Here is a 14,898-nt window from a genome sequence, read left to right as displayed (position 1 = left end):
TGCGTCATTTTATATATCAACTCATACACCCTGTACCATGGAATCGGTACATCGAAAGTTGTTGCCAGCTCTGCAATGCTTGTTTGAAAAAGAGAGATACTTTGAAAAAAGTATCATTTTCAATTAATCGTCCAAAAAAAAGGCAATTTTTAAACAATGGATGAGCTTTTCTTAGTAATCTACTTGAGAACCATTTAGAGTTCAAGTAAAGAATAAAAAAAGTAAAGCTTTTAGAGAGAGGTTTAGTGCTTTTATCTTTAATAATCTCAACCCACCAATTCATATTCATTGTATAGATAGGCACGCTTTATTTTGTCTGGTTTAGCATCCCAGATAAAGCAAAATATTTTTTGCTCAAATTATTTGAAAAACAAATCATCAGGAGTAGGCAGCTCCATAAGTAAGTGAGTAAACTGAGATATGACTAAGGAGTTAATCAGGGCAATTTTTCCATAAATAGACAGGTATTTACCTCTCCATGGTTGCAGGATCTTGTCTAGTTTTACAAGATTTCAAGGAGCAGAACTGGTAAAACAGTCCATCACGAGGGAGACAAATATTAGCAAATATTAGCAACAGACTTTCCAAAGCCTGTGAGAAAGCTCTTCCTGTTACCACATTTGGTTCCTTGGAAGTTGTGGGAACGAAGCCATACAGTATGTTTCCTGACGGGTAAAACATTTTTTAAATGTTCTGAGAACATAAGTGAACATTTAGCCTGTTCTGGGAACATTTCTTTTTAGGTTGAAGGCAGGTTCTGAGAACATTTTACTCTGGTTCCTTGAAAGATTTTATGGGAGGTTTTATTGACGCTCTTAGAATGGAAATTATAGGTTATTAACATGTTTTATTGTGACTCGGCATCAGTGAGATTCAAACCTATAATCTTCTGTTTTCTATACATGGAATTAGTCCACTGCACCACCAGGATGGAGCTAGCACGCCATGTTTTTTACGTATTCAAAACTTTTCAGTTTAGTCTATTCAAACAGACCCCATTTCAAAGGAAGCAAGCATACCTGAACACACTTAACAAGATAGAGGATAGAGAGAGTTTGTTGATGCTGAGAATGGAATGAATATTTTTTTTGTAACATTCTTTGAATGTTCTCTTGTGGTTTGTATGGAAAGTTTTCTTAACGTTCTCGGAAACAATTTGAAAACATTACTTTAAATAGAACGTTATGCTGAAGTACTGAAATTCCCAAAGAAAAACTTTGTTTCTTAATGTTCTTGGAAAAATTTGAGAACATTACTTTAAATAGAACCATGAGGAAACCTGAAGGAACATTATTTCCTAAGTGCTGAAATTCCTACAGTAGAACATTGGTTCTTAACGTTCTCTGAACTATTTGAGAACATTCATGATTTTACATTCCTTAAATGTTACCAAATTGAAATAAAATGTAACCATGTCTGAACTTTTAAAGTAATGAAATACCAAGAAAAAATATATTTTTTGTCAAGTTACTGAAATGTGCTGAGAATGTTCCAAAGCCAAGCAACTATCCTCCACCATTCCCAGAAAGTTGTGGAAAGGTTGTAGCAAAATAACCATGGGACAACCACACTCTCACCAAACTTTAACATATGGTTCTCAGAACGTTATGTGCTAACTCAGTAGCTACCTTTAAAAAACACTTCTCAGCCCGTAGAGTGTGACAATTATTTTTGTGATAGCTTTACTCATGGTTGGCATATAAGTTCCATTTTCCCCTAGCATGCAGTCAGTTTCACTGAAGTGAACCAGAGCAAATCACATGAAGTCAGAGGTGACAGCAGCCTCTGCTGGACACAGCACCTTTAGGTTATAAGTTGAACTCCCCATTTACATTTTAGTCATTTAGCAGACGCTCTTATCCAAAGCGACTTACAATAGTGAATGCATACATTTCATTTTCCAAACTGGTCCCCCGTGGGAATCAAACCCACAACCCTGGCGTTGCAAACACCATGCTCTACCAACTGAGCCACATGGGACCATGCCTACTCCTCTGTTCTGCTCTGGTGAATAACTGACTGAGGGCAGAAGGCTGGCTTCCTGTGTTTTCCTTCCTTCCTCTCCACTGTAGTACTCACTCTGGGCTGTGTGTGTGTGTGTGTGTGTGTGTGTGTGTGTGTGTGTGTGTGTGTGTGTGTGTGTGTGTGTGTGTGTGTGTGTGTGTGTGTGTGTGTGTGTGTGTGTGTGTGTGTGTGTGTGTGTGTGTGTGTGTGTGTGTGTGTGTGTGTGTGTGTGTGTGTGTGTGTGTGTCGTGCCATGGTGGAACCAAAATTATGTTTGTTCCGTTCCACTGTTCTGACTAGTGAAATAAAGTTCTGAATCGGTTCTAATAAAAAAAAGTACAGGTTTATATTGATCAATTCTGTTTCTTTTTTAACCTGTGAAATCAACTGTTTTTTACATTTAGTTCATTCAATTACTTCACCAATCAGTACAGATAGAGCAGGCAATCTAGTTGTTTACATGCGTGATAGACAGATAAGTGTAGCCTATGGCGTAAGATGTGACTGAAATGTTGTGGGTGGGAAGAAAGCGAGAGAGGGTTATGGAGGAGGCTTGATGCACTGGGCATCATGTTATGACATGCATTCTCTGAATTAGAACCACAGAATTATACCTAGGAGGAGCGGCTTCTATAGAGGAATTTTAAATGTCCTTTGAACTAGTTAGCTAACAAGCTTGTGTGTGTAGACTGGCACCAAAATGAAAAGTCTTACCTTTTTGTTGTTACCTTTTTGTAGTGAAACGTTATAACTCGACCTATAGTATCCTTAACTAGCTTTGAAAAATGCAATCCATTCCTCTCTAGCTAATCTAAAATCTCTTTCCTATTTTCTGAATCAAGCTTGTAATGTTAGTACAGTAGCCTATGCTTTGAAGGGTGAGGGGCAAGTAGCCTAAACATGCACAAACACTGGCTTTTCAGCTTGCAGGCAGACACTGGAATATGTTTCTGAGTGACAGAGTGATGGGTTGTGAATTACACAGTAAAATCTTAACCCCTTATACTGGTCAGGACGTGACATGGAGTTTGTGAGTGACAGAAGTTTCTTTACTCCGTGTGGATTGGGATTCGTTTGTTGCTTGCTGCAGCTCAGACATTCTTTCAAATTATGGTTTGAGAGGGATTGACAGATCATCATTTTCTGATTCAGCAAAAATCCCCTCTGGGATGGGTTCTTCTCGGGCTTTTGACATCATGAGTGGAGATTTCCATTCAACTCCACCCAAATTGAGATAGAGCAGAAGTGATTTTTTTCAAAGCCAGCAGACAAGTGTCCCATTCAGAGTTGGCACGAGACACTGTTGAAATATGAGGTAAGATTGAAAAATCGCAGTATTGAACCTTTAAACTGCCCTTTAAAAGTATACATTTTTAAACACACGCACACTCACTCCTGCCCACTTTGCTTAGGAGAGGAAGAGAGTGGTATAGAAGACCACATGGGCATAATGAGTCAATGACCCCTCGATATATCTGCATGCCAACCTGCCCATGACCCCTGGATATATCTCCATGCCAACCTGCCCATGACCCCTCTTTATACAGTAAATCTGTGCCAACCCAAGGCTTTGGGGAGATTTACTTCACACTGTGCCTGTTGTAAAATAGAAAAAATACCAAATCTCTCTCTCTCTCTCTTACCACCCCAAACTGCATTGTGTTGGGCTTTGGGGCAGAGACTTAAGCATGCTTCTGGGTCCTTTTCCAATCAGAGGATAAGGAAGGACTATGAATATATAGGTACTACAACAACTTGGGATATAGGGATAACAAAAACCACGAAGTCCCCATCCTTCTGTCACCCTTACTTTTCTTTTTTTTTACCAACCATACACTTATTCAAATGGTTTATGAAGTGGGCATTACTTAACACAGAAGTGTTATGCTTGGTAAAATATTCCTCATGTGTGCAAGATACCTGCTGTGCATCATCTTCACACCACATGGCGGTGTCTGAATTTGTTGAGTGAATTAAATTAATTGATGTTGTACTGTATTGGCCAGCTGCAGTGATGATGTGTGGTCATTATGCGGCATTAGAGTGCATTACTGTAGAACCACGGCTAAGTTCCATTACTACCACAGAATAGTAATTTAACCTCTTACATCTAGACGTTCCGCTAGCGGAACACCTGCTCCAATATCCAATGATAGGCGTGGCGCGAATTAAAAATTCCTCAAAAATACAAAAACTTCAATTTTTCAAACATATGACTATTTTACAGCATTTTAAAGACAAGACTCTCCTTTATCTAACCACACTGTCCGATTTCAAAAAGGCTTTACAGCGAAAGCAAAACATTAGATTATGTCAGCAGAGTACCCAGCCAGAAATAATCAGACACCCATTTTTCAAGCTAGCATATAATGTCACAAAAAACAAAACCACAGCTAAATGCAGCACTAACCTTTGATGATCTTCATCGGATGACACACCTAGTACATTATGTTATACAATACATGCATGTTTTGTTCAATCAAGTTCATATTTATATCAAAAACCAGCTTTTTACATTAGCATGTGACGTTCAGAACTAGCATACCCCCCGCAAACCTCCGGTGAATTTACATATATATATTTTAAGAATTATAGATACAGAACTCCTTTGTGCAATCGAGGTGTCCGATTTTAAAATAGCTTTTCGGTGAAAGCACATTTTGCAATATTCTGAGTAGATAGCCCAGCCATCACGGCTAGCTATTTAGACACCCACCAAGTTTTGCCCTGACCAAACTCCGATTTACTATTAGAAAAGTTTGATTACCTTTGGTGTTCTTCGTCAGAATGCACTCCCAGGACTGCTACTTCAATAACAAATGTTGGTTTGGTTCAAAATAATCCATAGTTATATCCAAATAGCGGCGTTTTGTTCGTGCGTTCAAGACACTATCCGAAATATTCCATTACCCGTACTTCAAAGCATGTCAACCGCTGTTTAAAATCAATTTTTATGCCATTTTTCTCGTAAAAAAGCGATAATATTCCGACCGGGAAAGCGTGTTTACGTACAAAAGAGAGAGAAAATAAAAGCATGGGATCCCCTCGTGCACGAGCCTGAGTCTCATAGTACTGTGACTGGCCACTATCCAAACGCGCTAATGTTTTTCAGCCAGGGGCTGCCTCGATATCATTCAGCTTTTTGCCGCCTTCTGAGAGCCCATGGGAGCCGTAGGAAGTGTCACGTAACAGCAGAGATCCCCTGTATTGGATAGAGATAATCAAGAAGGCCAAGAAATGGTCAGACAGGGTACTTCCTGTACAGAATCTTCTCAGGTTTTGGCCTGCCAAATGAGTTCTGTTATACTCACAGACACCATTCAAACAGTTTTAGAAACGTTGGAGTGTTTTCTATCCAAAGCTAATAATTATATGCAGATTGTAGTTTCTGGGCAGGAGTAATAATCAGATTAACTTGGGTACGTTTTTTATCCGGCCGTGAAAATACTGCCCCCTAGCCATAACAGGTTAACACTTGAGAAAGACTCCTCATCCTGTGTTTAAGCTGAAGGTTATGCCAGAACATGCTTCTGACACAGAGTATCATTTTGTTGTGATAATGAATCACAGTTAAGAGACAGAGAGGATAAAGAAAGTTTCAAAGGCAGCTCCTTGTGACACACTCTGAATTCCCCTTCCATCAACAAGGACACCAGCAAAGCAAACAAGCAAGCAGATGAGGTTACATAAAACCCCATTAATGTTCTTAAGCAGATGAGTCTATTTTGAGTGTATTGGCTCTACAGCAGATCAGGCTCCTGTGTGTGTTTTTTCTTTTATATCCTTGCTTCTTCCTCTCTACATGGATTATTGCGTTCCAATTTCAACACATTATGAAATGTAGGTCACAAATCAATTTAGAGTGTCTCGTGTCGGAAACCTCAGAGGAGGGATGGGGGGAGAAGAAGGGGAGTGGGGTCTTAGATTAGTCTCCCCCTCTTCTCCTCTTCTCTGTGTGGGTGTGTGGGCCCTGAAATACCTTTTTCCTCAACGAAGGGCCTTAGGCAGGACCTGCTGTGCTTTTCTAGTAGCCTGTGGCGCTAGTGGCTCTTCACACGCAACCGACCACAGAAAGAATGGGCGGTTTGGGTTTTTGAAATACGGCCTGCATGAGTTTCATTTAGCCATCCTTGCAACAAGTTCAAATCACATGCGGGTGATTTTATTTGCCCCCCCCCCCCCACCCAAAAGTTTAAAATAAATAAATACAATTGAATTGTTGGATAGCAAATCAGCTCCAAGGGATTTTAAATTTGGAAATCTGTTCCAAAGTATTCCTACACATAACAAAGATATAGGCAACTTTAAAAATATATATATATATATATATATATATTTCACATTTGTTTAACCAGGTGAGAACAAGTTCTCATTTACAAATGCGACCTGGCCAAGATAAAGCAAAGCAGTGCGACAAAAACAACAACACAGAGTTACACATGGGATAAACAAACATACATTCAATAACACAATAGAAAAGTCTATGTACAGTGTGTGCAAATGTAGTAAGATTAGGGAGGTAAGGCAATAAATTGTCCATAGAGGTGAAATATCTACAATTTAGCATTAACACTGGAGTGATAGATGTGCAGATGATGATGGGCAAGTAGAGATACTGGGGTGCAAAATAGCAAAAAATAAATAACAATATGGGGATAAGTTAGTTGGGAATGCTATTTACAGATGGGCTGTGTACAGGTACAGTGATCGGTAAGCTGCTCTGCCAGCTGATGCTTAAAGTTAGAGAGGGAGATATAAGACTCCAGCTTCAGTGATTTTTCCAATTCGTTCCAGTCATTGGCAGCAGAGAACTGGAAGGAAAGGCGGCCAAAGGTGGTGTTGGCTTTGGGGATGACCAGTGAAATATACCTGCTGGAGCGCGTGCTACGGGTGGGTGTTGCTATGGTGACCAGTGAGCTGAGATAAGACGGGGCTTTACCTAGCAAAGACTTATAGATGACCTGGAGCCAGTGGGTTTGGCGACGAATATGTAGCGAGGGCCAGCCAACGAGAGCATACAGGTCGCAGTGGTGGGTAGTATATGGGGCTTTGGTGACAAAACGGATAGCACTGTGATAGACTACATTCAATTTGCTGAGTAGACTGTTGGAGGCTATTTTGTAAATGACATCGCCGAAGTCAAGGATCGGTAGGATAGTCAGTTTTATGATGTTATGTTTGGCAGCATGAGTGAAGGAGGCTTTGTTGCGAAATAGGAAGCGGATTCTAGATTTAATTTTGGATTGGAGATGCTTAATGTTAATGTGATTCTGGAAGGAGAGTTTACAGTCTAACCAGACACCTAGGTATTTGTAGTTGTCCACATATTCTAAGTCAGAACCGTCCAGAGTAGTGATGCTAGTCGGGCGGGCGGGTGCGGGCAGCAATCGGTTGAAGAATATGCATTTAGTTTTGCAAGTATTTAAAAGCAGTTGGATGCCATGGAAGGAGTGTTGTATGGCATTGAAGCTTGTTTGGAGGTTTGTTAACACAGTGTGCAAAGAAGGGCCAGATGTATATAAGGAACGGTGTCGTTTGCTGCCAAAACTTCCAAAATAAAGGAATCATAAAGTGTCTTAATGGAATAGTGGGCCACCACAAGCCATAACAGCTTCACTGCACCTTGGCAAGTGTCTGGAACTCTAGTGAAGGGATGCTTCACCATTCTTCCATGGGAAATTCCCATCATTTGGTGTTTTGTTGACGGTGGTGGAAAATGCTGTCTCAGGCGCTGCTCCAGAATCTCAAGTGTTCAATTGGGTTGAGATCTGGTGACTGAAAAGACCATGGCATATGGTTTACATCGTTTTCATGCTCATCAAACCATTCGGTGACCACTCGTGCCCTGTGGATTGGGCCATTGACTTCCTATTGTGTTCCCATAGCCATGGTAGCCAAAATAATGGCCTGCCCAGAGTTTTTATACATAATGGGATGTTAATTGCTTAGTTAACTCAGGAACCACACCTGTGTGGAAGAACCTACATTCAATCAAATCAAATAAATGTTATTTATCACATGTGCCGAATACAACAGGTAGACCTTATAGTGAAGTGCTTACAAGCCCTTAACCAACAATGCAGTTAAGAAAAATATGTTTTAAGTATTTACTAAAATAAAACAAGTTTAAAAAAAGAAAAGAAAATGCAAATAGTCCGGGTAGCCATTTGATTACCTGTTCAGGAGTTGTATGGCTTGGGGGTAGAAGCTGAAGCCAAAGCCTTTGGACCTAAACTTTTGGACCTAATATTCCGACCGGGAATGTCCATTTAGCTAAACAGAGGAAAGTAAACAAAGCTTTCGGTCGACGCGGGCACGAGCCTGAGTCTCACAGTACTGTAACCAGCCACTACCCAAACGCGCTACTTTGTTTCAGCCAGAGCCTGCAAAGCCACGATTCAACTTTTTGCCGCCTTCTGAGACCCTATGGCAGCCGTAGGAAGTGTCACGGGACAGCTAAGATCCTCACTCTTCAATAAACAGAGACAAGAAGAACGACACCTTGTCAGACAGGCCACTTCCTGCATGAAATCTTCTCAGGTTTTTGCCTGCCATATGAGTTCTGTTATACTCACAGACACCATTCAAACAGTTTTAGAAACTTTAGGGTGTTTTCTATCCAAAGCCAATAATTATATGCATATTCTAGTTACTGGGCAGGAGTAGTAACCAGATTAAATCGGGTAAGTTTTTTATCCAGCCGCGTCAATACTGCCCCCTATCCCCAACAGGTTAACGTGCCCTCTTCACGACTGTCTTGGTGTGTTTGGACCATGATAGTTCGTTGGTGATGTGGACACCAAGGAACATGAAGCTTTCAACCTGCTCCACTACAGCCCCATTGCTGAGAATGGGGGCGTGCTCAGTCCTCCTTTTCCTGTAGTCCACAATCACCTCCGTTGTCTTGATCACGTTGAGGGAGAGGTTATCATCTTGGCAACACACTGCCAGGTATCTGACCTCCTCCCTATAGGCTGTCTCATCGTTGTTGGTGATCAGGCCTACCACTGTTGTGCCGTTGGCAAACTTAATGATGGAGTCGTGCTTGGCCATGCAATCATTGGTGAAGAGGGAGTACAGGAGGGGATTAAACACGCACCACTGAGGGGCCCCTGTGTTGAGGATGGAGGACTATGGTGGTCTGCTTGAAACATGTTGGTATTACAGACTCGGTCAGAGACAGGTTGAAAATGTCAGTGACTTGCCAGTTGTTCAGCGCATGCTCAGCGTAAACGTCCTAGTAATCTGTCACTGGTACAACCTGCTTTAGTTTTTGCTTGTAAGCAGGAATCAGGAGCATAGAGTTATCGTCAGATTTGCCAAATGGAGGCGAGGGAGAACTTTCTACGTGTCTCTATGTCTCTTGGTAAATAGTTTGGTCTACAGCTTATCATGAGATACTCTACCTCAGGCGATCAAAACCTTGAGACTTCCTTAATATTCGATTTTGTCCAGCAGCTGTTATTTACAAATAGACACAGACCGCCACCCCTTGTCTCACCGGAAGCAGGTGTTCTATCTTGCCGATGCACCAAAAACCCAGCCAACTGTATGTTATCCATGTAGTCGTTCAGCCACGACTCGGTGAAACATAAGATATTACAGTTTTTAATGTCCCGTTAGTAGGATAGTCTTGATCCATTTTACTATTCAATGATTGCACGTTGGCTAATAGGACTGATGGTAGATGCGGATTACTCACTCGTTGTTGGATCCTTACAAGGCACCCCGACCTACGTCCCCAATATCTCCCTCTCTTCTTCATGCGAATGACAGGGATTTAGACCTTGTCGAGGGTCTGAAGTAAATCCTTCGCGTCCGGCTCGTTAAAGAAATAATCTTTGTCCAGTACTAGGTGAGTAATTGCTGTCCTGATGTCCAGAAGCTCTTTTCAGTCATAAGAGACGGTGGCAGAAACATTATTTACAAAATAAGTTACAAATAACGTGAAAAAACACACACAATAGCACAATTGGTAATGAGCCCTCTGCGGTACCATCTCAGATATACAATATACTTTATATCCCTCATTTACTCGTGTTTCGATTATTTTGGCAGCTACCTGTATATGTGATTGTATACTGTAACGGTTGTCGTCTGATAAAGCGGACCAAGACGCAGCGGGGAAATGTGCACTCATCTTCTTTATTAATAGGACAAAGAAGGAAAAACCAAAATAAACACGTACACAAAAAGACACAACGACGAATAACAGTCTGGTAAGGCACAAGGCTATACACAGAACAATCTCCCACAAACACAAACAGAACACATACCTATATATAGGACTCTCAATCAAAGGCAACTACAAACACCTGCCTCCAATTGAGAGTCCAACACCCAATTACCTAACATAGAAATACAAAAAACATAGAACATAACCCAAAACCCGGAAATAATAAATCAAACACCCTTCTAAACAAACCACCACCCCGAACCGCATAAAACAAATACCCTCTGCCACGTCCTGACCAAACTACAATACAAAATACCCCTATTAATGGTCAGGACGTGACATATACAAATGTAAGCAAGGTTTAAAATGATTGTGTTTTAGTCAAATATTATATTTGTTTGGGCTTCTTACGGACAATTTGCAGTCTACAAATTATTTGTAATTATCTTCCGGCCCCCTGACCATTCGCTCAAGAACAAATCGGCCTATGGCTGAATCTAGTTGATGATTCCTGGTCTATAGGGATATTTATGCATCTACTGCATATGTTTCCCTAGGTATGTAAATAACCAGGGTATTCAGAAGGGAAAGAGTGCAATACATGGGAATATATTCTTTATAGCCTACATGACATAATTTACATTAATGTTTGTACTTCAGGTTCAATGGAACAAGTCCTGAAAGTTATAACTACGCTGGTTGTTCATTATACTGTACATCAGGGAACCCTATAGGGAAATAATGTATATAAATAACATGTTCATGCTACAAATGTAAATATGTGCATAAAACCAACATATAAAATGAATGCAGTATTTTATGATGCTGAGACTGGGAGTATGTCTGATAGTCAATGAATTTGATACATTAACATTTTTTTATTCAGTGAACAGCATAGAAGGGCACTATTGGGAACTTGGGGATATTTTCAGCCTTTGTGCGTGGGAGGTAGGCTGACTGATGCTAGACACTAGACACTACAGTGTCTGCCTATGTTTCCCTCGTCTCGAGTCGACAATGAAATTCACATCAGTATTAAACTTATGTCATCTGTCTTTCAGATAACAATTGGTTTTACCACAGTTCCAGAAATAGACTTGTTTTCTCTTTATTTATTTCTCTTTTCCTGTTCAGGTGTTGACCATCTGGGCTGTGGTGATTTCCGGGACAACGGCTGACCTGACCTGTGATACACTGCTACTGCTGTCCACCAATCTCACTGGTGAGGCCCTCCTCCAATCGTATAAGGACAGTTTTCTATATGGGAAAGAAATATGGTGGAGGAACATTTTTGATGGTCTATCATGTTAAATAGGGAGTTGAATCATTCTGAGTTCTTCCATCACTGAATAGGCACTGGTGGAATACTGTACATAGGCAACAACAGTCATTATACAAAATCTCAGTTTTGGAAGATACTGACTTTATGACCATAATTATGCTATTTACACTTTGTAGTACATGTTTTTAACAATAACCAATGTTTCTGACTATTATCGATGCAACATAGGCCATTGTCAACCAGAGAAATATATATATTATTTTTATCTCATTTTTTATGTCTAGTTGCTCTGTAAGACTTTCCTAGAGTGAGCTATACAGTTTATGATACAGTAGCTTTGGTCAGAGAGCACTTGAGATATTTCTGATTAAATTGTGTTGAGGTGAAAGGAAGACACTCCGAGATGAAAATGTGATGAGATGAAAGTACCCCGCCCTGCACTCAGATAGAAGGGGTTGTTGTGAGATGTGCTATTACCTCTGTCAGTAGTGCCATTCTTATTGTTCCCAGATGGTTCAATTGGCCCATCACAAATCGCAGTTCACCCATCAGTTATAAAAAGACATTGGATGTGTCTTCAATGGCACCCTATTGGCTTTAAAGTACACACATTTTGACTAGGGCCCATAGAGCTCTGGATGAAGTAGTGCATAACAGTATATTGGCTCCCAAGTGGTGCAGCGGTCTAAGGTACTGCATCTCAGAGGTGTCACGAATGTACCTGGTTTGAATCCAGGCAGTATCACATCTGGCCGTGATTGGGAGTCCCGTAGGGCGGCGCACAATTGGCCCAGCGTCGTCCGGGTTTGGCTGGGGTAGGCCGTTATTGTAAATAAGAATTTGTTCTTAACTGACTTGCTTAGTTACATTTTTTTTTTTTTTTTTTTACATTTTAGTCATTTTTAGCAGACGCTCTTATCCAGAGCGACTTACAGTAGTGAATGTATACATTTCATACATTTTTTCCCCCCGTACTGGTCCCCAGTGGGAATCGAACCCAGAACCCTGGCATTGCAAACACCATGCTCTACCAACTGAGCCAGTTAAATAAAGGTTTAATTTAAATTTAAAATATAAGGAATAGGCTCAAAATTAGTGCACTATAAAATGATTAGGGTGCCATTTCGGACACAGGCATTGTCTGAAGTTGACTTGACTACGTGTGGGCAGGAGATTTCCATAGGTTGTGGGATCTTTTTGCATGAACAGTTTATCAAGACTGTCTAATCGTCTGTGATAGTGATGGGACTTAGAGTTGCACCTCAGTTACCCTCAGTATCAATCTAGGAGTAGTCTGTGATGATTGCATAGTCCTCCCACCCCTCGCACCGTTCACCCCTCACTTTCACTTCAAAGGCTAATCAAAAAGATTATGTGGAGCGGTTGCTCTGTGCTGTATGTGTAAACGCAGTGTGTTTGAGGACATGATTTGGTGGAGCTCAGATCCGATAAGATCTATGATGATGGATTATCTCTAAGTTATCAGAGACTGCATGGGGAAGAGATGTCAGGTTATAGAGCACACTTCATAGGCCTGTCTTTATAGCTTCCAACATTATGAGGGTTTGACTGACAAGATTCAAGACTCATTTGACCTGTAATGAAACATTTTGACCAGTAGCACAAACCTTCAGACAGGTGTACAGTTGGCTATACAGAGGGCTATGAAAGGTGAAGAGCTTAATCATAGGAGCATCGAGAAAATCATGTCAAGCACATTATCTAGTCATATCAAGGATGAAATCATCCATATCTCTCACTCACCATGATAGTGTTTAAAATTGGATTCAATGTGAATCTTTATCTTTATCACTTCTTTGATTCCCTTTTATCCAGTCTGTTAAAAGATGGTTACTGAGAAAGGATGTGTAACGGGGTGAGTGACTGGTTGCCGGGAAGTCAGGCGCAGGAGAGCAGAGATGGGTGATAACAGGATAACTTTAATATACACCCTGGCCCAAAGGCACAGGCGAGGCAGCACAAAGCACAACCACGGTAACATGAACCGGATTAAACAAAACAAACAAACCTAGGTTTGAAACAAACCTAGCGCAAGCCAGCCTGTAGCATAACACCCTACACAAAGAACAATTCCACACACAGACATGGGGGAAACAGAGGGTAATATACATTTAGTCTGATGAGGGAATGTGAACCAGGTGTGCGGGAAAACAAGACAAAACAAATGGGAAATGAAAGGTGGAGCGGCGATGGCTAGAAGACCGGTGACGTCGACCGCCGAACGCCGCCCGAACAAGGAGAGGGACCAACTTCAGCGGAAGTCGTGACAGTACCCCCCATTGATGCATGGCTCCAGCAGCACGCCGACACCAGCCTCGGGGACAACCCTGAGGGCGAGATGCAGGGCGATCCGGATGAAGACAGTGGAACTTGCGTAGAATAGAAGGGTCCAAAACGTCCTCCACCGGGACCCCGCATCTCTCCTCCGGATCGTACCCCTCCCAGTCCACGAGGTACTGAAGGCCCCTCGCCCGACGCCTCGAATCCAGTATGGAGCAAGCGGAGTACGCCGGGGCCCCCTGGATGTCCAAAGGGGGCGGAGGAACCTCCCGCACCTCAGACTCCTGGAGCGAGCCAGTCACCACCGACCTGAGGAGAGACACATGGAACGAGGGGTTAATACGGTAATCGGGGGGAAGCTGTAACCGGTAACTAACTTCGTTCAGTCTCCTCAGGACTTTCAATGGCCCCACAAACCGCAGCCCCAGCTTCCGGCAGGGCAGGCGGAGGGGCAGGTTTCGGGTAGAGAGCCAGACCCGGCCTCACTGCGGTGACGGTCTGCGCTGGCCTTCTGGCGCAGCACGGTCCACTGGAGGTGAACATGGGCAGCGTCCCAGGTCTCCTCCGCACGCCTGAACCAGTCATCCACCGCAGGAGCCTCGGTCTGACTCTGATGCCAAGGCGCCAGAACCAGCTGGTATCCCAGGACACACTGGAAGGGCGAGAGGTTAGTGGAAGAGTGGCGGAGTGGCGGAGCATCTCGGCCCAGGGCACGAACGCCGCCCACTCCCCCGGCCGGTCCTGACAATAAGACCGCAGAGACCTATCCACATCCTGGTTCACTCTCTCCACCTGCCCATTAATCTCGGGGTGAAAACCGAGGTAAGGCTGATCGAGACCCCCAGACGTTCCATGAACGCCCTCCAGACCCTCGAAGTGAACTGGGGACCCAGATCAGAAACTATATCCTCAGGCAGCCCGTAGTGCTGGAAGACGTGTGTAAACAAGGCCTCCGCAGTCTGTAGGGCCGTAGGGAGACCGGGCAGAGGGAGGAGACGGCAGGACTTGGAAAAACGGTCCACAACGACCAGGACTGTGGTGTTACCCTGTGAAGGAGGAAGATTGGTGAGGAAATCGACCGACAGATGCGACCAAGGCCGTTGTGGAACGGGTAAGGGGTGTAGCTTACCTCTAG

At 42.5% G+C, this 14,898-nt stretch overlaps 1 protein-coding gene across 1 annotated transcript in view; it reads left to right on the top strand.

Moving 5' to 3' along the window:
• The window catches only part of LOC106607456 (corticotropin-releasing factor receptor 1), a 175,046-nt gene that overhangs the window by 49,235 nt on the left and 110,913 nt on the right, over positions 1-14,898 (top strand). The window contains exon 2 of the mRNA XM_014204418.3: positions 11,315-11,402. Within this exon, the coding sequence (XP_014059893.1) occupies positions 11,315-11,402 (88 nt within the window). The remainder of the gene's footprint in view (positions 1-11,314; positions 11,403-14,898) is intronic.

Source organism: Salmo salar, chromosome 06 (genome assembly GCF_965601325.2).
Source record: "Salmo salar chromosome 06, fSalSal1, whole genome shotgun sequence".
NCBI classification, from domain to species: Eukaryota; Metazoa; Chordata; class Actinopteri; order Salmoniformes; family Salmonidae; genus Salmo; species Salmo salar.
The sequence above is the reverse complement of the archived record's forward strand: the minus strand, read 5'-3'. Positions and strand labels throughout refer to the sequence as shown.